The 23,871-nt window shown below is 37.5% G+C and overlaps 2 protein-coding genes across 4 annotated transcripts in view; one reads left to right on the top strand and one right to left on the bottom strand.

Annotated features, from left to right (window-relative positions):
• Positions 1–4,084, bottom strand: part of LOC140323614 (putative nuclease HARBI1) — an 84,509-nt gene extending 80,425 nt beyond the window's left edge. The window contains exon 1 of the transcript XR_011919409.1: positions 3,726–4,084. The gene's annotated coding sequence lies outside the window, so the exon portion shown is untranslated. The remainder of the gene's footprint in view (positions 1–3,725) is intronic.
• SLC22A5 (solute carrier family 22 member 5) overlaps positions 3,712–23,871 on the top strand; it is a 39,749-nt gene continuing 19,589 nt past the window's right edge. Inside the window, exons 1-6 of one of the 3 annotated variants that reach the window (XM_072400840.1) lie at positions 3,712–4,234; positions 17,327–17,430; positions 18,408–18,562; positions 19,674–19,845; positions 22,764–22,841; positions 22,977–23,103. In XM_072400840.1, the coding sequence (XP_072256941.1) occupies positions 3,842–4,234; positions 17,327–17,430; positions 18,408–18,562; positions 19,674–19,845; positions 22,764–22,841; positions 22,977–23,103 (1,029 nt within the window). In that variant the 5' untranslated portion in view covers positions 3,712–3,841. The remainder of the gene's footprint in view (positions 4,235–17,326; positions 17,431–18,407; positions 18,563–19,673; positions 19,846–22,763; positions 22,842–22,976; positions 23,104–23,871) is intronic. The other 2 variants (XM_072400839.1, XM_072400841.1) reach the window with 2 other exon arrangements.

Genomic DNA, 23,871 nt, shown 5'->3' with positions numbered 1-23,871 from the left:
GAAAAATGCTTCTATGGCTGGGAGTTTATCTAGACCACAGGAAAGTTATTCTATTAACTGAAGGTTTTAAGTTTGGGTTGCTCTTACCCCCTGTTTAAAGGCTCTGGTTGTATGTGGAAAGTCTAGCTTCAGTTAGGGGTTTAAACATTGTTGTTCAATAATGTTGTTCAGAACAATGTTGTTAATAGGATTTTTAGGTGAATGGATGCAGCTAGGGTGGCAGGTCCCTCTTCGATAACAATTTTACAGAATTGTAGGGTACATGCATGTGTGAAACAGCCTAATGCATACTGTTTATACATCATTTTATCATTTCCTGGTGGGTCACATAATGATAACAATGCTCCAGAAATAATTTAATTTAAATAATTTAAATGTTGCCCATTTACACTTCTGTGTTTGCATCTTTATGTTTACATTTTGATGGTGATTTCTTTTTTTAATAAATTGCTTCCTATGGGTTGCTCCTTGTTTCCTGTCACTATTTTGTGATTTTCTCCTCCTTTATTGACTGGGTAGTTAGAGTAGAATGTTTTGAGTATTACATTTTTTACATTAATATGGATCCAGTTTCTCTCAAAATTATTTACAACTTTGTTCTGTATTTTTTGCTATGTGTACTAAGTTTGGTGTTCCTTCCATGGCCAATAAATTACTGCCTCCTGCTTGCTTGGAATTTCTTGGCTTAAACGTAGATACAGGAAAAATAAATTCCTGTTTTCTTGTGAAGAGGTGGAGTAACTGAAATTACTAGTTCTTTATTCACTGAGCAAACATAAGGCTATACTTAGAATCGTGCAGTTTTTTTTTTTATTTTATCTTTAATACACATATGGGTAGAATAATTACGGTTATTTTGACTCCTGACTTCATATTGCAGTATTGATTTTTAAGTAAAATGGTAGATTTGCATGTCAAGAAGAATTTATTATTAATTATTTAATTAGCTAAAGATTTCCACTGATGCCGCAGGGTCCTTTTTTTCCACTATATAGAAGACTAACTAGTGTGCGGGCCAATGGCTGTAGAGTTTTAATGCCAAACTAATAGTCAGGTTGTGTTTGCTTTGAATTGCCTTCCTTTGTAACCATCCTGGTTGTTCAACTGCTCTGGTTCTTAGGCTCCGTACACACATTCAATAATTGTCATTGGAAAGGATCTTTCACAATCCTTTCCAAAGACAAACCACTGAACGAGAGTTCTCCAGAGTAATAAATGTGGATCTGGCCAGATGTTTGGTGACCTGGTCATTAGTGCAGGTTTTCTTAGGATCTTTATAAGGTGTAGTAAAACAGATCAATTGGATTTAGTAAGATGGATAATGTTAAAGAACATTATATCGTGCATAAGGAGTTTCCTATTGGCTTCAACATTTCCAGTTGCCAAAATTACTCTGTTCCTGAAAAATTGATGTTCACAGAATGTAAGTGTCTAGCTATGTGTAACAGGCAGCTTGTCAGTCTCTCGCACCGCAGTGTCTGTGGATTTGACTGCAGGTAGCAGTGAGCAGTACTGAGCGTCTGCCCCGAGTAAGGGTTCTATGGCACGAGGAAGGGGTAACTGCCTTACAGCCAACCTGAATGCAGCCTTGAAGTTTTGTGAACTTTAAGGGGTACCACAGCGCACAGACAATTGGCAGTATCCTAATGTTCGTTGCCATGACAGTGGCCCCCAGGGGGTCCCCGATTTGCAAACTCAATTTGGGGGCCCTGGTCTTGAAATAGCATCACCTAATGTGAAAATATCCGATTGTTATGATTTTATGCTTGTGACCCTGTATCTGGCAACTTGTTACTTCAATTTGGTTTAGTAGTAGCTCCTAGGGTCCCCTGTATACCCTGAAAATTTCACATTTCTATGACAATCAGTGAAGGAGATTTGAGGATTTATACATGGGGATAAAGACAGCGGAACATAGACACAGCACTTATGCTGCTGCACGATTATCTCACAGTACATGGTGGGCTGGGAGCAGCTCCCTCTCCTGGTAGCAAAATCTCATAAAGAAACATAGGAGATGTGTGCGCCCCATCCCCGGCAAGACAACTAGCAGAGAGGGAATGAGGGGAGGGCCGGATCTGACAGCTCGACCCGCGGGCCTAGGTTTGGCACCACTGAGATAAACTATGTAATATTGGGGTATGGAAATCTTCTTGTTTTAAGACATATATTCATCCTATTTTAGAAATGACTTGTTACGGGGATTGTGGGTCATTTTTTTATTCATTATTGGACAAACAGAACAGTTTGCATCTAAGGTTTAGGGCTTGATCCCAAGGTTTCAAGATGAATGTGTTGGGCATAGTCTTCTCCTATTGTAGCTTTGGCCAGCACATTCTATGATACTGGTTAATTTAGGCAATAACTTTATTCTTTTAAATTCTAAATTACCTTTATTAACTGAGAATAGTATTTCCTAACATGCATGTTGTTTTCTTTGAAATTGTTCCACATTTGTTGTGGTTGGAATTCCCTACCTATTTCTATTTTGTAAAGATTAGTAAGAAATTGAACCATTGCTTGTCAAAATGGTTGTTCTCTTTGTCATGTTTATCATACTATTATGTAGACTTAGAAGGTGGCCTGTCAGGACTGTATAGATTGGACTACATTTGTCTCATGTTAGTTTGGATATCTTTAATTTTATAGACAGCTATTTATTTGGTGATGGTTAGGGTAGGTTACAGTTTTGCTTGTTGGCTGGTAGAGTATTTAGTAGTATAATTTGGAGCTTGAGTCAAAGTGGCTAAGCTTCTTTTAGTAAAATTTTGTGATTTGTATGACAAATGTTTAAAAAGCTGCAGCCAATTCAATCCAGCAAAGAATACAGTCTGTTTATTCCCCACACTTTGTGACACGGGTTGAAAAATGAAATATTAGCGCTAGTGAAGGTCCCTGACTATGAGAGAGGTACACAGAGAGGTTGTTGTGGAACTCTAGAAGCGCAAAAAAAGTTCTTCACAAAAGTTCCTGCCTGTTTAGCCCGCCTGTCAATATGATTTTGTGATTCTGTACACTGACCCTTTCTAGAGATTTGTCATTACAATCTGATTATTAAAGATGGTCAAGGACTCAGCACCATTGGGTGTGAAGGGACATTGTGGACGTTGCAACGCTGAAATGGGCAATATTGTGAACCCTGAGTGCTGGCAGCAGAGTGTACAACCCCAATTAATAGGCCTAACACAGGGAGTAACACAATGAATAGGACAGGTGCCCACTTTTTCGAGGAAAAAACAACTGTCAGCTGCTCCCTCATTTTTTACAGGGTGTCTGAGTGGCCTGTGGAAGAAGGCAAGGCTACAGTGCAGCGTGTTTCCTATGGAAGGAGAGGAAATGTCACAAAGCAGGGTGTCCCCTATGGAAAGAGATGAAATGTCACAAAGCAGGGTGTCCCCTATGGAAGGGGAAGAAATGTCACAAAGCAGGGTGTCCATTTTGGAAGGAGCTGAAATGTCACAAAGCAGGGTGTCCCCTGTGGACAATGTCACCGAGCAGAGTGGCTGTCTCCTCATGTCACAGAGCAATGTAAATGTGTTCTGTGGAAAGAAATACAGTATCACAGTGTCCCCTGTAGAAGGAGAGGCAATGTCACAGAGAAGGCCTCCTGTAGTTATGTATCTGACACACAAGGAGGTGTGTATAAATGTGCACACAAAACACAGGCCGCCCTGTATTCCCTCCCCTCCTCCTGACTACAGCCCATGTGAGGCCTGTGTACTCACACTGCGGTCTCTGAATGGGCGATCTGTAACCTCTGTGCTGGTTGCTGTTGGTATCCCCGCACTGAGATACAGCCGGACTCGTCCTCTTCCGCTCCCGCCTCTCCCCACCAGCAGTCATGCGCGATTACGATGAGGCGACCTCTTTCATGGGAGAGTGGGGTCCCTTTCAGCTGACTACTTTCTTTCTGCTCAGTGCCAGCATCATCCCCAATGGCTTCACCGGGCTCTCCGCTGTCTTTCTGGCTGCCACCCCCGAACACCGGTGCCGTGTACCGGACAGTGCCAACCTGAGCCTGGCATGGAGGAATTTCAGCATCCCCTGGGAGGAGAAGGATGGGGCTCTGATACAGAGCAGGTGCTGGAGGTACAAGCTGGAAACCCTGAGGAACTACTCTGATCTGGGTCTCCTACCTGGACTACAGGTGAACCTGAGTGAAATAAAGAAAGAGAAGTGCCTGGATGGATGGGAGTATGACAGGGACACCTACCACTCCACTATTATCACAGAGGTAAGTGAAATACACATACACCCTGGAGGAGGAGAGGGCTGTTCCTGGGTGTGAGTGGACAGGTGAATAATCTCCTCTACCAATACCTGACTGTATATTAGAGTTTGGTGAGATCCGATTGTCAATTGAACTCCATACACCGCTATTGATAAGATGTTCACACACTGTTTACGTTATCCTCTCAATCATGTGGCTTCATGACAGCCCATTTAGTTATGATGAGCTCTTAGTGCTCCTCCATGCATAAAATATGTTTATGGACATGTTATTTAATAAAACAATGCATGAACACTTGTGCCATACAAAATACAGCAAGGTGTATGCAACCTTTCATAATTATAGACATTTCATACGGATCTTTTAATGCCCCAGTAACGAGGACTGTCAGATTTTAATCATTCACTCATTGATGGCCTTCCTAATTTTCCTGATGTTGGCCATACATACTCAGGCAACGTTCAAGTTGAATATCCAAAACAACCAAACAAATGGAGACAACGTACTAACAAAATCTTCTGTCAAATGTTTGCTATTAAAATCAGACTATCAAGGGTATGGTGCTCATTGGGTGCGTAGAGAAGGTTGATGACAGCTTCCCAATCTGGCAGTCTGCGGATGGCTGCAGATACACTGACCACATTAAAGGGCAATGAGTGATTGTAGAAGCATTCCAGTTTATCTTGTTTTCCCAAAATTCTGTCATCATTCTTTTCTTTTCCCATTTTTGTGCTAATCTATATTCAGTAGAGTTGCGAAGCCACCCACTAAAGCAGCCATTCTTTATCATTCTCTACCAGGCTTCTGTGGAACCATTGGGTTCATCCAGGTATCAGGGGTTCCTTAAGCTGTGGATGGAAAACTTATCAACTAACCAATAATGTGATAAAAGTTACAATAGTTATAGGTATGGAAGGTTCTTATTTGGACCCGTTCTTAACCTAGCTGGGGTAAGTAAAAAACTCACAGGCCAGAATATGCTGGGTGATGCACTCACCTAAAAAGGATTGGTTAAAATTTGACTCAATATAATTTGTATTGATTTGATTGATATTTACCAATAAGTCAGTTCAGGAACCCAAAATGGATGGGCTATGATCAGTCAGTTTCTGATTTACCTTCAGATCCAATCACTTTATCAGATCAAAAAACATAAAGGAAAATTGTCCCATGTAAACCTGACCTTGAGACTTGACTCTTCTAGAGAGCAAACTGCAGCACTGTAAACCTGGGACCTCTGCAGGGGGATTGAGGATGGAAAACAGTGGAGATAGGAGATCACTCCACTGTTGAGCTCCTGTTTTCACCATGTGGTACCCACTGCCACTCTGAAAGCTGAGCTCTCTGGCTAGCAATATTGTGCGGACTGTTGGAATAGAGTGAACAGAGTTGATGACTTATTAGTATATTGCTGCCATTTCGTTTTCCAATTTACAGTCTGGAAGCAGGAGGGTCACAATACCATATTTCCTAATTGGTAAAATAGACTTTTCACTAAACTTAAAGATTCATTTTCACTATGTGTGCAAAATCACACATTATTAGTATGTTTGAAATGCACCTGAAAAGAAAAAAGTTGGGAATATTCATTCCTTACAGCTCCCTCCCTCCCTGCACTGATGTGGATGAAATCACATCAGTGCAGTCCTTTCTCCCAAATTCCTGTGAAGAGGACACTACAGTCTTCTCTTATGATTTCAGCTTTCTGTATTCTACAGGAATCCTGGAAGGATGGTGATGCCATCTTCACCTATGTGCCAAAGATAGATGTAAGGTAAGCATAATTCTGACTGTTTTCTTTTCAGGGCCCAGATTGTTCAGACCTTCAATTTTAGTGAATAATCCACTTCAGTGTTAAGCTGCGTACACACTGCCAATTTTTGTCGTTGGAAAGGATCTTTCACGATCCTTTCCAACGACAAGGGAGTGCACGATGCATGAACGGTGCTGTACATACAGCACCGTTCATGCTCTATGGAGAGGGGAGGGGGAGAGCGACGGAGCGGCACCCTGCTGCGCGCTCTTCCCTTCACTTTCATTACGATCGACTGTCGTCCATCGTCCGTGGATCCGGCAGGTCGGTCGTCCGGACGATGGACGACACCGACTGTACACACGGCAGATTTTCGCCCGATAATTGGCCGATGCCGATTATCGGGCGATAAAAATCTGACGTGTGTACGTAGCTTTAGGGCTTAAGGTTGGGAGCCGCATAGAGACATAATAAGTCTGTAAAGAATTGAAAGGGCTGCTCCTTGCAGGAGCACATACCATATACTCTACAGCAACATTTCCAGCCTCCCATCCATTCCAGATCTGCAAACTGCAAACACTTCAAAAATCTGTCAGTGTTTTTCTGATTCAACATCTGTGTCACCTGCCACTCCCCATGGTTTCATTTTGTGATCCCTAAAGCATTACAGGACACAGCAGTGATGTTGCGGTCAAAGGTCCCTCTGCAACTTTACTACAGGGCCTGAAAAATATCTACCCTTGGAGGCCAGAAGGAGGAGTCAACAGTCTCTGCTCTTCTCTGGTATAAGGAAATGGCAGGAAATGTGATTTAAAAAGGGAAAACGGGGACCAACCTGCTACTGCTCTCACAGCTCAGCATACTACATTTGTCAGATATAAGAGAGCAGCGTCTGCTCATTTCTAGCTCATACTGTGCTGATATGCTGAACATTTTAGTGTACAGGCAACCTTTTATATCTCCCATTTACTGAAATGTCAACTTTCCAGGGCAAACCTAAAACTTTCTCTTTAACTCCCTCTCGCTGTGTTGCGCTCTTCTGTTTTTTTTAATAATATCATAAACCTCAGCTTTTGTATTTGTGTCTGTTGGCACAGGAGGTACAATGCTATATTACCAAAATGTAGGAAACATCTTATGTGTTAGGTAAAGGCCCTGGGGGAAAGGGTTGTCATTTTGTGTTCTCTTTTTTGAAATAGAGAGCTAACAGGAAAAAAAGAAATAAGGTAAAAGAGGAGAAGAGGGAGAGACCTCAGGCTGCTAACAGTATAAAAAGTAGAATGGGGATCCCTCCCTTTCCGAATTAAAACAATGGCAGCTTAATCCACAAATTTAACCCACAGATCCCAAGTGTTGTGGAAGAGCTCATCTTTAATATTGAGGATGCAGTTGTGGTCATTCTCCTAATGAGTTTTGATTGCAAAAATTGAAAGACAAAATGGGGCTTTTCAAAATCATGTGATTGTAATGCAAGAAGATATATTGGGTCTGATTTATTAAAGCTCCCCAAGACTGGAAAGGATACACTTTATTCAGTGAAGCCTGGGTGATCCAGTAAACCTGGATAGGATCTGGTCCATTAACATTTGTTAACAAACAGTAAATGACTTTTAAAAAGTCCATTCCAGATTTGCTGGATCACCCAGCTTCACCAATGAAAGTGTATCCTCTTCAGCCTGGGAGAGCTTTATTAAATCAGATCCAATAAATCAACTGGGAGTGGGCATGTCAAGTTGGTTAAACAGCGCTCTAGTAAGGGATTTAGGAAAGGTAAGGTCCATTCTGTTAGTGGTGCCTAGAATTATTATTATTATCTTTTTTTTTCTTAAGCACAAAAATATTAAATGTTGTACAGGCAGGAACTGCAGATGATGAACGTACATATATACCAAGTAGAAATGATGATAGAAGAAATGAAGCGGTCCCTGCCAAATCTGAAAGGAATGCCACTTGTGTTCCCATAAGAACTAGTTACAGTTGTGCTTCTAGTGCCAAGACATTTATCTTTACTCTGCTTTATTTTTTATTATGCCTGCCCAAGCGGTCCCTGCCAAATCTGAAAGGAATGCCACTTGTGTTCCCATAAGAACTAGTTACAGTTGTGCTTCTAGTGCCAAGACATTTATCTTTACTCTGCTTTATTTTTTATTATGCCTGCCCTTTGCTCCATTTACAACAGTTATTAAAAGCTGGTTGGCATAAACAAGCCTTATTTACAAGGGTATCATTCATACACAAGGGTATCATTGACATATTGTCTAATATCACTAGAATATTATTCTCTGTTTTTTATTCTGCCAATGTGAGATTACTAAATGGAAATTCTACATTTTAATACATTAAACAATAAAGAATGAAATTTTAGTCATGTAGTTGAAGGGGAAACTGTTGGACTGAATGAAGAACTGCAGAAAAATGCCCTACTGGATATATATGACTCTATTGCTGCTGTACATCTGCTGCTACACATTGTATAATTGTCGCCTAACACAATTGTTTGCGATAGCTAGTCAGTGCACAGCAATCCTCCAATGTCGTTAAACAATCTACAGTTACAGACCACTAAAAGACTGCCTAGGTACAACCGCTGTGTTTTCCAATGGGGAAGGACACAGCAGGTTGTCTCCAGTTTGTCTTTCTCCCTCCCCTCAAGTTTACAGCACTAGTTCATTCTAGGTTTACAGGAAACAATCACAAAAGAAGAGAAACAATAATTTTTAGCAACAGAAATGTGTATGTAGCTTTAGATCCTGACACCGCTGTTGTGTCTTTGCCGCATCTCTCTACTTGGCCATTCACATGTAGCTGCCTATACCAACGTATTTTGTAAATGGCCGAGTGGAAAAGGGAGGCAGAGAGAGGACACCAGTGCTAATATCTAATGTATGTGCAGTAGTGATGTTGGCAGTGAGCCGGAAGTACAGCCATAGCTGTAAGGTTTGGTAGAATTAGGATATCTGTTTCAATACCACTACAAAGCTGATGTAAAGAGGAAGGAAAATAATTTATTTCAATTAAATTATCATGCAATTTTCAGCATATTAAGGGCATTGGCAAGACCATTTTTAACGAATAACATTTAGACAAAGCAGAGCAAAGTAAATAGGCTGTTATTGTCATGTAATATAGGATCTGTTTATTATAAATATTTTCACACAAGATTCACCCTACTTTTACCCAAAGTTTAAACATTTTTCACTTTGCATTCAATAGTAAAATATGCTAATCATGAGTAAATATTTGATTCATATTTTTTCTTACTGCATCCAATGGGATTTATTTTCACTTATGTTTTTTCAGTCCACATTTTTTATGAATGTGACCTAAAACATCTGATTTTCAAACAAAAGATGAATAAAAAAACTAGTTAAACAAATAAAACAAAACTTGTTACATTGGTCATCGATTCATTGAAAAAAATTATTCAATAACATGTGTGGCAAAAGTAGGTGAATTGTGTTCTCAGTATTTGGTGTGACACCTTTGTGCATCAATAACTTTAACTAAATGTTTGCAATACCAGTTTATCATTGCTGCACATTGACTCAACACATTACTCCATGTAGAACAGCTTTCCACATTTCAGTTGGATTCGGGACTTTGACATGGCCATTCTAGAGCATTCATTTTTTGTCTTCTTTAACCATTATTGGGTAAAACAACTTGTGTGTTTAGGATTGTTGTCTTGCTGCATGACCCACTGTCTATTGAGATTTAGTTCACAGACAGATGTCTTGGCATTTATAGTTAAGAATTCATTGTTCCCACAATAATGGCCCAAACCAGAACACTCCCACCACCATGTGTCACAGATAGTATAAGGTTCTTAGTTGAGTGTTGGTTCACAGGTAATTTCTTGACTATGCCAGCAACATAAATTTCCACCTTAAAAGAAAACAGGATCTCTTTCCAGATAAATGGCACTGTTTCAGCATTTATTCTGGCTGCTATAAAAAAAACAACAATTATGGAGATTACCAAAATCAGATTGGTTTCTGATGATTTGTAACAAGTTATAACTAGCTGTTAATAGTGTTCAGAAGAAGAGTTCAGTGAAGATAACCAAACTGGATGGATAATCAGTGCTATTAGTAATATTCAGTGTCAACTAGTATTTAATGATTAACATGTCCTAGGAATTTTCCACCTTGGGTTGTTTATTGCGATGTGTTAATAACTACTTGTTAGTACATTGTGTTTTGTTTTGTTTTTTATACATAATTTTTCATGTTGTCAGCCAGTGCAGTTTTTTGTAGTCAGCTCCTAACTTTTTGGGTCTGATTTATTAAAGCATTCTATTTTAAAGCTGTTAGCAAATGTTTTCAATCCTGGACTAGATCCATTACAGGTTTGCTGGATCACCCAGTTTCACTGATGAAAGTGTATCCTCTCCAGCCTTGGAGAGCTTTATTAAATCAGCCCCATTGTATCCATATGCTTACATCTAGCTTGGACTAGTGATAATGCTGATTCTTTTTAAATCTTTTTTCTAGCTATTCAAAAAATGATGGATTTCCACAATACTTATTTATTCCAAATGTGTGTTTTTCTCTATTTTTATTCTACTGGATATTTATGCCACTTGTGTACTTATATTTGTTCCCAGTGATAGGAGTCGCATACTCCTTTTCTAAGGTGTGAGTTTGAGCGGCAGTGTATAATAGACCTTGATAGCTAAAATGTGTTGTATATTTTGGGGTTTTGCTATTTACCCAACTTGTTTATATTTGTATTTAACTTACAAATATTATCATTTGGTTTAGTACCATTTTATTGTGCGGGTGTAATGATCTGATTTACCTATTTGTTCTCTACTAAATATGACTAACAATGGCTTCCATTGTACAGCATCTTTTTGTGTCCTGATATTTATAATTGTTATCATTTAGTAGCCTCTCACCTACATCTAGGTTTTTTCTTCTAATCAGCTTTTCTGAGGCCAAAGTGCTATGCAATCATGACATTTACAAACCACAGTCTGTGCCAGCTGTTGGATTTGCTGTATTTTAAAGCACTTTCACCTGATATGTGTGACTAATGTTACACCAACACAAGATTGATAAGGAAAAACCACGTGTATTATAACAATTAATTTTTTTTACTAGTTAGTTTAACACTTGGGAATGTCTTTTGTTATATCAAAGCCTTGCAGTTCATTTTAAGGAGTTAACATCAAATTAAAGTGTTTTATACACAGGGCTGTGGAGTCAGAGTTGGATTCGAGGAGTGCGAGACAATTTTGGGTACCTGGAGTCAGAGTGGGAGCCGATAAACATGTGCCGACTCTGATTCCTGATAAATTTAAATTATATTAAAAAAACACAGCAAACTCAAATGTCCTATTTCACAAACAATAGTCATAATTAGGTACTTCTCTGAATGAATCTAAGAATAAAGCCCAGTGCATAGCTGTATTTCTACTAGTGTGAAGTTCTTCTGAGCTAATTTACAACCTGACATTCACAATATTGTAATCTGGATTAGTGTTTTCATTTTATTTCAGATATGTGTTTAAGAAGATCATTGGAGTGTAAACAAGTGTAATGATATAGGTGTAGGTGAGTGCTATGGCCTGATGTGTGTTCAGGTGTCCTGTCTGCACTCTTCATATATGCTCCCATCCAGGACTTTAACATCATTTTGGACACCACCTAATACTAGGAAGTTAGTTAAGTGCCCCCCCCTGTAAGTGTCAACTGAAAGTGTTCATGTTTATTTTAAAAGTGCATGGCTGCTTGTGTGTTCTATGATGGAAGGCTGTGTGCATGTTTCTGGCTAAAACTGCAGGGGTGTGTGTAAGGTGCAGGCATGTATGAATGTTTGTGTATAGTACATATTGTGTGTATGTTTCTGAGTAAAATGTAGGGCTCTATGTTGTGTGTATAGTATATATGTTTGTGCAAGTTTTTCTGTATAGGACAAATTATGTCTATGTTTAGTGCAGGGCTTTAGCTGATTTGTGTATATAGTACCATGTTGTATGTATGTTTGCAATTGTGCAGGACTATGTGTATGTTTGTATTTAAATCAAAGAATATGCTAGTTAGTATAACATATTTATATTTTAGTGAAAGCGGCACCCCATTCACAATGGCAAAAATCTGTCAACAAACACGATAAAATCTGCTGTTTATGAGCACTTTACATTATCAAGTGATGGGAAACATTACGTGTGCCAATGTATTCTTTAAAATGATGGTAAAAAACCATGTGATGCATAAATTAGCAGTTTCAGTGGGTCTAACAAAAACACACTTACAAGGGCTTCAAATTTGAAAAGACACTTCCAGCGTTTTCATCCTAAGTTGTGATTGAGAAAGATATCAATGAAAATATTCTGTCTATTTCTGTTCAGAACTCTACTGGAGACCAAACACAACTAAGAAGATTCTTTAAATCTGACAAAGTTACCATAACAAGGTCACCAGAAAAATTCAAAAACCACATTATTGAAATGGTAGTAAAGAATAGTGTACCACTATCCTTCTTTTCACAGCCAGCCTTTTTAAGGCCTAAATGGAGAAATGGCTAAAAAACTTAGAATTTCTTTGTAAAGAGAAAGTATAAGGAAACTTATAATTGAAGAGGCCAAATGTAAAAAGGAAGAACTATGAAAAGTTCTGAAGGGACATTTTGGCTTCATAAAAATGGATGCATGCACACATCACAAAGTCAATTATTTGGGAACCTTGGGAGTAAAGGACACCCAGGCACATCAAACAAGTGACTATCTTCAGAAGTTAGTGGAGGATTTTCTAGAAGATTTTGAAATTAAAAAGGAACAGATTCTATGTATTGTGACAGATAATGCTTGTAAAATGTTGAGCACAATTGAGAAAATGAATAAAGTGGATGAAGAAAGTGACAGACAGATATTAAAGGAAGATAGTTCTGCAAGTATTGGAGAAAGTGAAAGCGAAGAGAATAATGACATTTTGGATAACATTGTTGAAGAAGCATCTAAGCGCACTGCTATTAAACATAAGCGTTGTGCTGTTCGTACTCTGCAACTTGCAATAAGAGATGAATTAAAACATCATGATGCAGCTATTCTAATTAGCAAATTGAGGCAAGTAACTGTTGCAGCCAGGGCCCCTAAAACAGATGCCATTTTGAAAAGACGTGCAGGAAAAGGAGCCATTTTGGATCAAACAACACGCTGGGAAAGCTCTATTTGATGGTAAACCGTTTGCTTGAACTAAAAACTAAAAAAAATTTCTTGAACTGGACAATGAAAATGTTTTAATAACTGAAAGTCAGTGAATACAAGTAAAAGCACTGGAAAATCTACTTCCTAACCCCCTTACTGTCACCAAGCGTGAAATGAAATGGAAGAACTCCACAAAAGTGGAGGGTTAATAGCTGATGGTATTGTATCTTTATTGAAGAAAAGGGAGAATCTCTTACTGGATAATCAAATCTTGTTAGTTGCTATTTATGTTGATCCAATGAGCCAAATTTTGTTGAGTGATGACCATACTGATACTGCAAAAAAGGCCCTCTATGAAGTAGCTTTAAGCACTGGTAACTCAGGATTATCTTCTTCAAATGAAGAATTAGACTTTGATTCCTACTTGGACAAAATTGAACTTTTAACAGTAAAGCGACGTCGCGTATGCGTGAAAGACCAGAAAATGTCCAAATGAAATGATTCCAGCAGGAGTTTTTTAAAGAATTAAAAGAAGTAGAATAGTATAATCACTCATGAAACCTGACTGTAGAAGAAGCCATCCTTGTTTATCCCGAGATTATTAGTGATGTGGCTAGAACCGTAACAGCAATGTCACCCACCTAAGTGTTGAAAGACTATTTTCAGCTCTAAAAATAATCAAGTCAGTATTAAGAGCTTCTATGAAAAAGGGTCTGGCAGAAGCAATTCCGTTTCACAGAACAACACTACAATGAGTTAGTTCTGGATTGCATTTAACAGCTATTCTACTCTACAACTATATTCCAAGTTTAATATATAAACTGTTTTAGGTTTTCCAGCTTTTGTTTTTGTTCATGTAGTTAAGCTTTGATTTTGTTTTAAAACTACCAAAGAATCTGGTTCATATTTTTAAACTGGGTAATGTCATATTTTTAAACTGGGTAATGTTTTTAAACTGGGTAATGATCTTTATGCATGCTATGCTACTACTTTATAGCCACTTGATAAAAACAATAAATAAAACCTTATTGTTTTAATTTTAATTTTTTTGTCTTTTGTTTAAACTGGCCAACACAGTAGAGCGTCAGCTTCCTATCCAGTAGTTCTGTGGTTAAATGGCGTGAATGTTGCCTTCCTTCAATCAACATGGAAAATACATTAGCATATTACAGGGTTTCTCATTTTATCTTCACACTTTTTGCATTCAAACTTCACAAACAAAATTTCACCCTTCTTAAAAAATTATTTTGCATTCAGACTTCATACTTTTGCCCCCATAATTATTCATAAATCAGTAAATTTATTATAAAATTAAATATAACACAATATTTTTACCATCAAAGTTTTTCTCAAGAAATATTAAAAAAAATATGTAATAATTAAATGATTTGTTAAAATCATTAATGCTTTCTCTTAGGTATTTAGGCAAAAAGATAAAAAATTTTGTATAATAATTTGAGCAATCCTGCTTGCCTATTGTTAAAAATACACTATTGATGCTTTCTAATAAAGCACCCAAATTAATTACCCTATTTCTTCTTTCCATTTAGAAAACATGTTCTCAACAGGATTAAGAAATGGAGAGTATGGTGGTAAAAATAGGAGTTGGTGACCTTTACCTTCAACCAAGCTCTTTACCTGGCTAGTTTTATGAAAGGGGACATTATCCATAATTAGGATGGCATTCTGAACACTCTTTTCACTAAAAACATTCAAAACCACATCAATAAATTTGAAGAATGCTTCTTGATTAAATGCTTGTGCTAGTGACTTAAAGTGGAGGGTCCCATTTTTATTCTTCACACAACAAATTGAATAATTTCTGGAACGTACTCCAGCCACAGCATGCACCGACCTTTGCCCAATAGATCTTCCCTTTTTGGTTCTCATTGAGATGTTAAAACCTACTTCATCAAGAAAGTAGATGTTTTTTCCATCTTCCTTAGCAATGAGATCAACGATTTTGTTAGCATAGCTAAGCCTTTCTTGAAGAGAGTGGGAATAGTTATGCCTTGCAGGAATTAAAGAAGTTCTTTTTAATGAATATTTGAATTTATCAATGCATCTATCTATTGTTGAAATAGATACATTAATTCCAAATTTGGAAAATAATTGATCCATCATTTCCCTGAGGCTTATTCCACTATCTTTGGGCATTAACTTGCGTATCTCCTCCTTACGGGCTTCATCCAACTTTGAATTTCCCAGACCTCCTCTTGGTAATTTTTCCACTCTACCAGAAGATTTTTATGTCTTAATAATTTTGTTTATGGTTGTACGATTACAACCCAAAACCATTGCTATCTAGAAGGCATCACTTCCATTCAGAAAACTGTCAACCACTCTTTGACGTTCTGCAATACTTATTTCTCTGACCAAAGGGGTAAGTTAAATACTAAATATAAAGGTAATAAGTTTGAAAACAAAAAGATTAATAATATTGTTATCTCAAAACTTAGTATAAAAAACAATAAGAAGTGACATTTTCTTTTATTCACACTACATATGACTAGGTGACACACTTCTCAGTACCAGCTTTTATGTCTGCAGTTAAGCTTTAAATGCAGCTTTGAAAAAAAAGGAAGCACAAATTATAGGGCCTGATTTCTCAAAGGCTAGAGAGGATACACTTTCTTTAGTGAAGCTGGATGATCCAGCAGACCTGGAATGGCTCTGGTCCAGGATTGAAAACATTTGGTAGCAAATAGCAACCGATTTTAAAGAAATCCATTCCAGGTTTGCTGGATCACCCAGGTTCACTGATGAAGTTTATCCTCTCCAGCCTTGGAGAGCTTTAATACCAGGACCATAATGTCTGTTCTTTTAGTGCAGCACAAAAGTGAGTTTGCAATATTCCAGGCTATTTTTAATTTTCCCCTCAAAATAGTTTGTTAAAATATATATCTAACACATCAATCCATCAAAGGAATCCATGTCTTGAAAGAGATATTGGAGCTGCCATTGCTCTCTCCATGTTATGTGTCTGTCTCTTGTCTTAATATTTTTAGTCATTGGCCTGAACCAAGTATGTGGGCAAGGAAGAGTGAGATCAGTACTCATAGCCCCTGATTCATCAATAAAATCCGCGCTCGCTTGAAGCGCGAAAGTACGTGCGGCCATCGATCGCGGATTACCGCGGTCCGGACTCGAGTGTGCGCGTACACTCGCCTCACTGCCAGCCGGATTCCAGCCTTCACAATATAATGCAAGATCGCCAGTAAAAAGCTGTCGGATAAGCGCGGCTCCGTGCGCGAGCTTTTTCAGTTGCTGAATAGCGCGACCGCGTACGATTCCGGATCGCTAATACGAATGCGCGAGCGATAATCCGATTCTGCTTGATGAATCAGGGGCATAGTCTGAATGCTTGATTTGGGAAATAAGCCATCATATCATGTCAGCCATAAATTTCCCAAAGCACTGTTGTCTTTAATAGAATAAGGAAACCCCACTAGTTTTTTAAAATTTTTTAAATGAAAAAATCAATAAAAAATTCCTACAGACCTACGAACCTATTACCTCTTTACCTCCCTAGCGGTAGAAAAAAGTTGCTCAAAGCAGTAACCCCGAGTCACACTCGGGGTAGGTAAACCTATGGAAAGGTAAGAAAATACAGCTCTTACCTAACTCGCCTGTGTCCCGTGATCCCTGTCTTCTTTCTTCTTCCCCCAGCGTCTTCTACACACGATAAGTCACCGGGGGAGTTCCCAGTGACGTCGGTGCGTGTGTACATTGCCGGTGGTGCGGGGTGGGCCAGGAAATTCAAAATGCATTTGTATTGCATTCAACACAAAATAACTGTATTGAATGCAATACATTGGATTTATAGGTGTAAAAGCAGTACATTGTTTTCAAGAACATTTATTTTACAGTTTATATAATATTATGAGTATATTATTTATTTATTTTTCTATACATATATATTATATATATTTTTTTAATTTATTTAATTATTTTTACATGATTTTGTGTTTCAAACATTATAATGCTTTTATATTATACTGTAAATTGAATTTTCATGAAAAACAATGTACCTCTTCTAGACATATAAATCCGGACAGAAATGTACGGCTAGGGAGGTTAAAGAACAAGACAGAAATTAAAAAAAAGAAACAAACTGTAAATGTCAAAGCATAAATATTTATTGTAACAAGATAAAAATTGTACACCACTAATTTTTATTATCTGTTTTCAGTGGGACTTAATCTGTGAAAATGACTGGAAAGGACCATTAACTACCTCACTTTTCTTTTTGGGAGTGCTCATTGGTTCGTTTGTGTCAGGACAGATGTCAGACAGGTAAATTTACTACAATTCTTATTTACAAGAGGTTCTTCATAACTTTTGCATAAATAAGACTCTAAATCTATATAATACTAATAAGGCCTTGTGAGGAATAAATCCAATTAAAAGTGTCCATGTCACCAAGCAAGGGCATGGGCATCAAAAAAAGGATGAACAGTGTGCTGATGGGTGGGCATGCTTCCAACATCACAATTAGTAAGTGAGTTCCCTGTTCATGTAAATCATTTTTAAAACCACAATAAAAGTTTGTACAATTGCATAAATATCATAAACAATGTCACAAGATACATCACAAGTTCTTTTTTAAGGTGCTAAACATGGATCTCTTTCTAACGTGGTCTCTTAGTGGTTCTATTTTACATAGACGCGTTTCACCACTATAAAGTTGCTTCTTCGGGATGAATCAAAATATAGAGACCTACAATCAACAAACATGGTGTATAATCAACAAATTATACAATACTTCTAATTGTTGACAATATATGAAATATCAATTCCACAAATAATTTTAACATTATACTCACTACTGTGAACAACACTGATAACCAAATAGCAATGGAGTTTGGAGAATGGAGTTTACGCTTGTACAACTGGGAAAAAGTACTCCATTGCTTTTTGGTTATCAGTCTTGTTCACAGTAGTGAGTATAATGTTAAAGTTATTTGTAGAATTAATATTTCAGGAATCACAGACTGAATAAAAGGCAGGTTTTGCATATCACTGTTGTGTAAAGCACCAACAAAAATCTGTAAAAAGTTTTTTTGGCTAAGATACACCTACACTGATTCTCTTGTATCTTCTCCTTCAAACTGAAAATCCAACACTTGACAGCCTGTAGGAGCATGAAAAAGAAAATGGTTAGTATTTACACACCACTTAAAATTCTCCACATGACACTTATGCTTGTTCAATGGACTGTGATAATGATGGGATGTGCTGGTCATTAATATGTGGCTCATTGATTTTTAAAGGTTTGGCAGGAAAAAGGTCTTGTTTGCTACCATGGCTGTTCAGACTGGATTCAGCATAGTACAAGTCTTCTCCATCAATTGGGAAATGTTTACGGTTTTATTCCTCATTGTCGGCATGGGGCAGATATCCAATTATGTGGCAGCTTTTATACTTGGTAAGTATATAATATGTCTTATTTATTTGCTTATTGCAATGGTATGTTCAGAAATGTCAGATAAATTGAAAAACGAGCTCAAGGCAATTAGCTAAATACAGGTAGTCCCCGGGTTAAGGACATCCGACATACGAACGCCTGCTAGATACAAACCGGACTTCCCTGCATGCTCCTGTGCAGGACAGAGGCGGGAGGGGCGGTTTGCATGACTTGCAGAAGGAATCTTTTGTTAAACACAGCTGAGGTTGTGGGTGATCTTAGGTGGGTGAGCTCTTTCTGCAGCTTCTTGTAACTCTTGAATGACCGAGACAAACTCTGCAGTTGTTTCTTTTTGCATATCAAAGCACAGCTTGATCCAGAAGTTAATAAATGTCTAGGCTCCATAAAGTTTTTTTTTCTTGCTTTTGTTTGTGATTAGCTCACTGTGAGGATTTTATACAGTAACTGACACCACGCAAATAATATGTTGAAACAAACCTCTGTCCTAATTGCATTTTTTAAAAATATTATTAAAATATTGTACCTGTTCCAACTTACATACAAATTCAACTTAAGAACATCTCGTATGTAACCCGGGGACTACCTGTACACTATTGAAATACATATTAGGGAGTGGTTTGTTCACATGACTTTTCCACTTCATTAGCAACACTGGTAGGTAAAGTCCCTGCAGACTGAGGGTGTAGTTTCAAAAGCTAATGTATAACTTAAATTCAGGCATTTACACTAGCTGTCCTTAAAATAAAAGATAAAATAAATACATAAGTACATTCATTGGTGTTTATTTAAAAAAAAACCTGTGTAATATTAGTTCAGCTCTAATTTGACAGTCATAAATATTAATTATTTCAGGGTAAGTAATTGAAAGCAGTTTAGACAGTTCTCCCATTCATCTCCACAGTCTAAATCCCCTCCAGTAAAACAAAGTGGAGGCTCCCAACATAGGCAGGCTGTAAACATTGATTGGTATAGTGAGGGACCCGGCAGTGAGGAGCAGCGCCACGGTACTTCTGGGTTCTTAGTTTTACAAAATGATAGTTGTATTCTACCATAACTTAACATGCTATTTAGTTCTGGTTCTAACATAATTTTCCAAACATCATTTGACTAGGTGCAGAAATACTAGGCAAGTCAGTGCGCATTATATTCTCCACGCTGGGAGTGTGCATATTTTATGCCATCGGATATATGTTGCTGCCGCTCATAGCATTTTTTATTAGAGACTGGCGGATGCTACTTTTGGCCCTCACTGTTCCTGGACTGTTCTGTATTCCTCTTTGGTGGTAAGTTTACTGGGCATTACTTGCATACTATAGGTGATAATTGCTAAACACCCACATATCGCACATTTACATAGTTACATAGTAGGTTAGGTTGAAAAAAGACATATGTCAGTCAAGTTCAACCACTAGGGAAATAAACATATCCCAGATAATATACTCAATAAGACATAGTTGGTCCAGAGGAAGGCAAAAAAAACCCGATTCCATGAGGCAATCAGATGTTCCCTGGATCAACAGTCACTGTTATTTTTACTTTACCAGTACCAGTTTACTTTACTTTACTAATACCCAGTTATATTTTGTGCTTCTAGAAAAACATCCAGCTTTTTCTTAAAGCAATCTATAGTAGTTGCTGGAACTACTTCCTGAGGGAGCTGATTCCACATTTTCACAGACCTTACAGTGAAGAATCCCTTCCTTATCCGGAGCTTAAACTTCTTTTCTGACAGACGCAAAGAGTGCCCTCTTGTTCTTTGTAATGATCTCAAAGTGAATAGTGGGGAAGAGAGTTCTCTATATGGACTGTTGGATATATTTATACAGGGTGATCATATTCCCCCTTAAACGTCTCTTCTCAAGGGAGAATAGATTCAGTTCAGCTAATCTCTCCTCATAGCTGAGCTCCTCCATTCCTTTTATTAATTTATTTTTCCTTCTCTGCATTCTCCAATTCCACAATGTCCTTTTTGTGAACTGGTGCCCAAAACTGGACTGCATATTCCAGATGTGGTCTGACCAATGCTTTGTACAGGGGCAGTATTATGTCTCCATCTCTGTAGTCTATAACTCTTTTAATACAAGAAAGTACTTTACTAGCTTTAGATATTGCAGCTTGGCATTGCATGCTGTTAATAAGTCTATGATCTACCAGAACCCCCAGATCCTTTTCCATTTCTGACTCCCCCAAACATTTCAATTGTGAATGATGTTAATCTTGAATGGCCAAAATTTTTGATTTTCTAGAAGTCTTCTTGATCATTGTAGGTATTTAGCAAGGATTACTGAAGGGCTGCATATGGTTTTTCTGAAGATACTGTAGATCTGATTGTAATGTTACCTGAATTTTCTACACATATGTCAAAAGCCTTTACAAAAAAAAATAAATTGAACTAGGCAATCATATTGATTAGTTAGAAAACGACTTTTGAACTGAACTTTTTAAAATGTAATAATTTATTTGTAGCTGTGGTTTCCTGTAGCTGTACACCTAATAATACAGACATGGGACCTCTCAGGCCTTTTAGGTTTCCTGAGACCCATAGATCCTATCCCTTCATGTAGACACACAATTACTCCTGCAGTGTAAGGATGCTAGAACATGTAGTCTGCCATCCATTGTTCTTCTAACTTTGGGTATCACAAGCTCAGACCTGATTGAGTCTCCCTGGATAGTAGGAAGTGGGCTGTAGTGCAGTGGGGACATTTGGCCTATGAAACAGGTACTTTGATTACTTTGAATCTATACATAATTTGTATCAACTTATCAACCCAGTTGCTATCAGAATTTGCCCTAATGTTGAACTATATAGTCATTTTGACTGTATATTTAGCCTTAAGACTACAAAACTGCTCATGAGCTGTATACTCTGGTATGCCTGGAGTTCCGCTTTTACCTGCTTTGCAAACTCCCACACATATGTCAGTCATATTTATATATGTGACTTCAGCCAAAGAAATAATGTTGGGTATTTACCCCCAGTGTTAGTCGCATCATTTCTTTTCCATCAGCATAAGAAGTCAGCTTTATATGTATACTTTCTCTTATTTTTTTTTACACTACATACATACTCTGAGATTTATATTACCATTGTTTTCCTTTATTCTTGTTCATAACAAGCAGCATTTCACTACCTTTGATTCACCAACCCACCTGGCAGCACAACATTCTGTCCTGGCTAGGCTTGAGTGAAGTTATTTTTTGCTTGTGTAGCAACAATAGTATCTCTCTCATGGTTTACTATTTACTATTTCTGGGTTATTAGCTTTTAATTATTCTCCAAATGCTAACACACAGCAGTTTTGTAGGGTTAAACGTTAATATAGTGACATAACCTGATTTTTGTGTTAAATATTGTATTATAAATGTGGGAAGATAATGGTACAAAAACACTATCTATGAAATGACATTTTACAGACTTTGTGGGTAAGTTTAGACAATTAACTTGTTTACTGGTAGTTGAATCTCCCAACAGTAAATGTTGTTTATTTTCAGTTTTACAGCATCTATATCCATCTTTTGCCTGCGGCTTTAATTGGCTGCTATAGGATACAGTACTGCACCTATTAAGAACAAAAAATCTAGTGAACAACATCTTCTGAAAGGAAATGTAGAACATTATTTTTTCTCCCCCTAGATGGCACAGCTTAACTTCAAACGTCAGTTACATATTATTTGATACCAAATAGCTGGATGTATTGAGAAAAATATACCATTCAAAAGGATCAAACCAAAATACTATTTGGCTGTCAGTCCCATAGTAAAAATATTATATTTAGGAATTGGCAATGATCTTGTGGGTGAGGGTGGCCTTTCATTCTATCTGGTTTCAAAAAGCCTTAAATGTGAGATGTAAGTGTGACATTAGAAAAAGATGTGCCCGTAATACTGAAAAATATATTATAAATGTATTTTTATGTTTTCTACTTGCGTCAGCCCAGAACGTAACATTTTTTTTTTTATTTGTGCTAAGTTTTAGAAAAGGAGTCTGGAGCCATTGGAGACACTCCGGTCATTGCTCAGCCTTGATGATATTACTGGAAAGTGTTGGCCGCAGCCATTATTCATGATAAGGTTGTTTCCTTTTCATTGGGAGAGCTGCTCATATGAGGAAAATAAAGCATTTTGCTAGTTAGTCAGTTTGTCCTTTGAGGCACAATCTTCTGCCATTGTGTAAATTAAAATAAAACTTTCTTTACAGCGGGAGAGCCAAGTGCTTCTGTTTTGGACAGCTCAGATTGCAGATGGTAGTGAAAATGAGTCACTTTAATCATTTCAGGTATATTTTTTTTAAATAGCTTTCTCCTCCTAAAATAACAACAATGTGGTAAATCTATTAGGGCAGAGGAGAAATTTTGATTAATAATAATTAAAAATAATTAACTTTTAATTGCACTTTATTATTTTGTTCCAGGGTTATTCCAGAGTCTCCCCGTTGGCTGCTATCCCAAGGCAGAATTACAGAAGCTGAAGATATAATAAGGAGTGCAGCCAAAAAAAATTGCATAACCGCACCAGAAATAATATTTAGTGTATCTGAGGTAATTTTCCTTATGTGTACACAATATGTATTTTATTGTCAGAAAGCCTGTAACATTGCTTAAAATTTAGGTTGCGTAAGGAAAGAATGAAAACAGAAAAAAAGGTTTCTGTAGATTTGCTTAACCACCTGGCCGTTAAGCCCGAGCATGCTCGGGGTAAAAACTTTTGCAATTGTCGTTAACCCCGAGTTTTTCTCACCAGGTGGTTAAATGTAAACAAATGCTATATTGCAATCCGATTGTCATACATTGTATGACAATCGGATTACAACTGAAAGGAAATACTCACCCAGTGTCCGCAGCTCCTCTTGCTGGCATCTGCAGTGAGATGTATAGCACAATGCAGAAATTCTGCATTGTGCTGTGCATCTCTCCGGAGATGCCAGCAGCTTCCAGCGTCCAGCGTGTGCCTGTGTCTCTGTCTGTGTGAGGCACGCAGGGAAATCCCCTCACATCACTCTGGAGGATGAGTCATCTTCCGGGTGATGTGATTGGTGATGTATGGGGGTGTGTCAGGGAGGGAAATTTAAAAGCAGAGTACAATGTAATCTGCTTTTAAATGGTTTTTACAGTACAAAAACACCACACAACATGAAATAAAAATAAAAGTACATTTTTAATTGTATTTTTAGATTACATTGTTGTCTTATTATCTTATCTTATTTCATTATTGTTTAAAATTATTATTTATATTTATGTATTATATTATAGTTTATGATTTTAATATAATAAATAAATATAATTATCATACCCGGGAGTTAATCCTAA

Source organism: Pyxicephalus adspersus, chromosome 2, assembly GCF_032062135.1.
Source record: "Pyxicephalus adspersus chromosome 2, UCB_Pads_2.0, whole genome shotgun sequence".
In the NCBI taxonomy this organism is placed as follows: Eukaryota; Metazoa; Chordata; class Amphibia; order Anura; family Pyxicephalidae; genus Pyxicephalus; species Pyxicephalus adspersus.
This window is presented reverse-complemented; position numbering and strand designations above follow the sequence as displayed.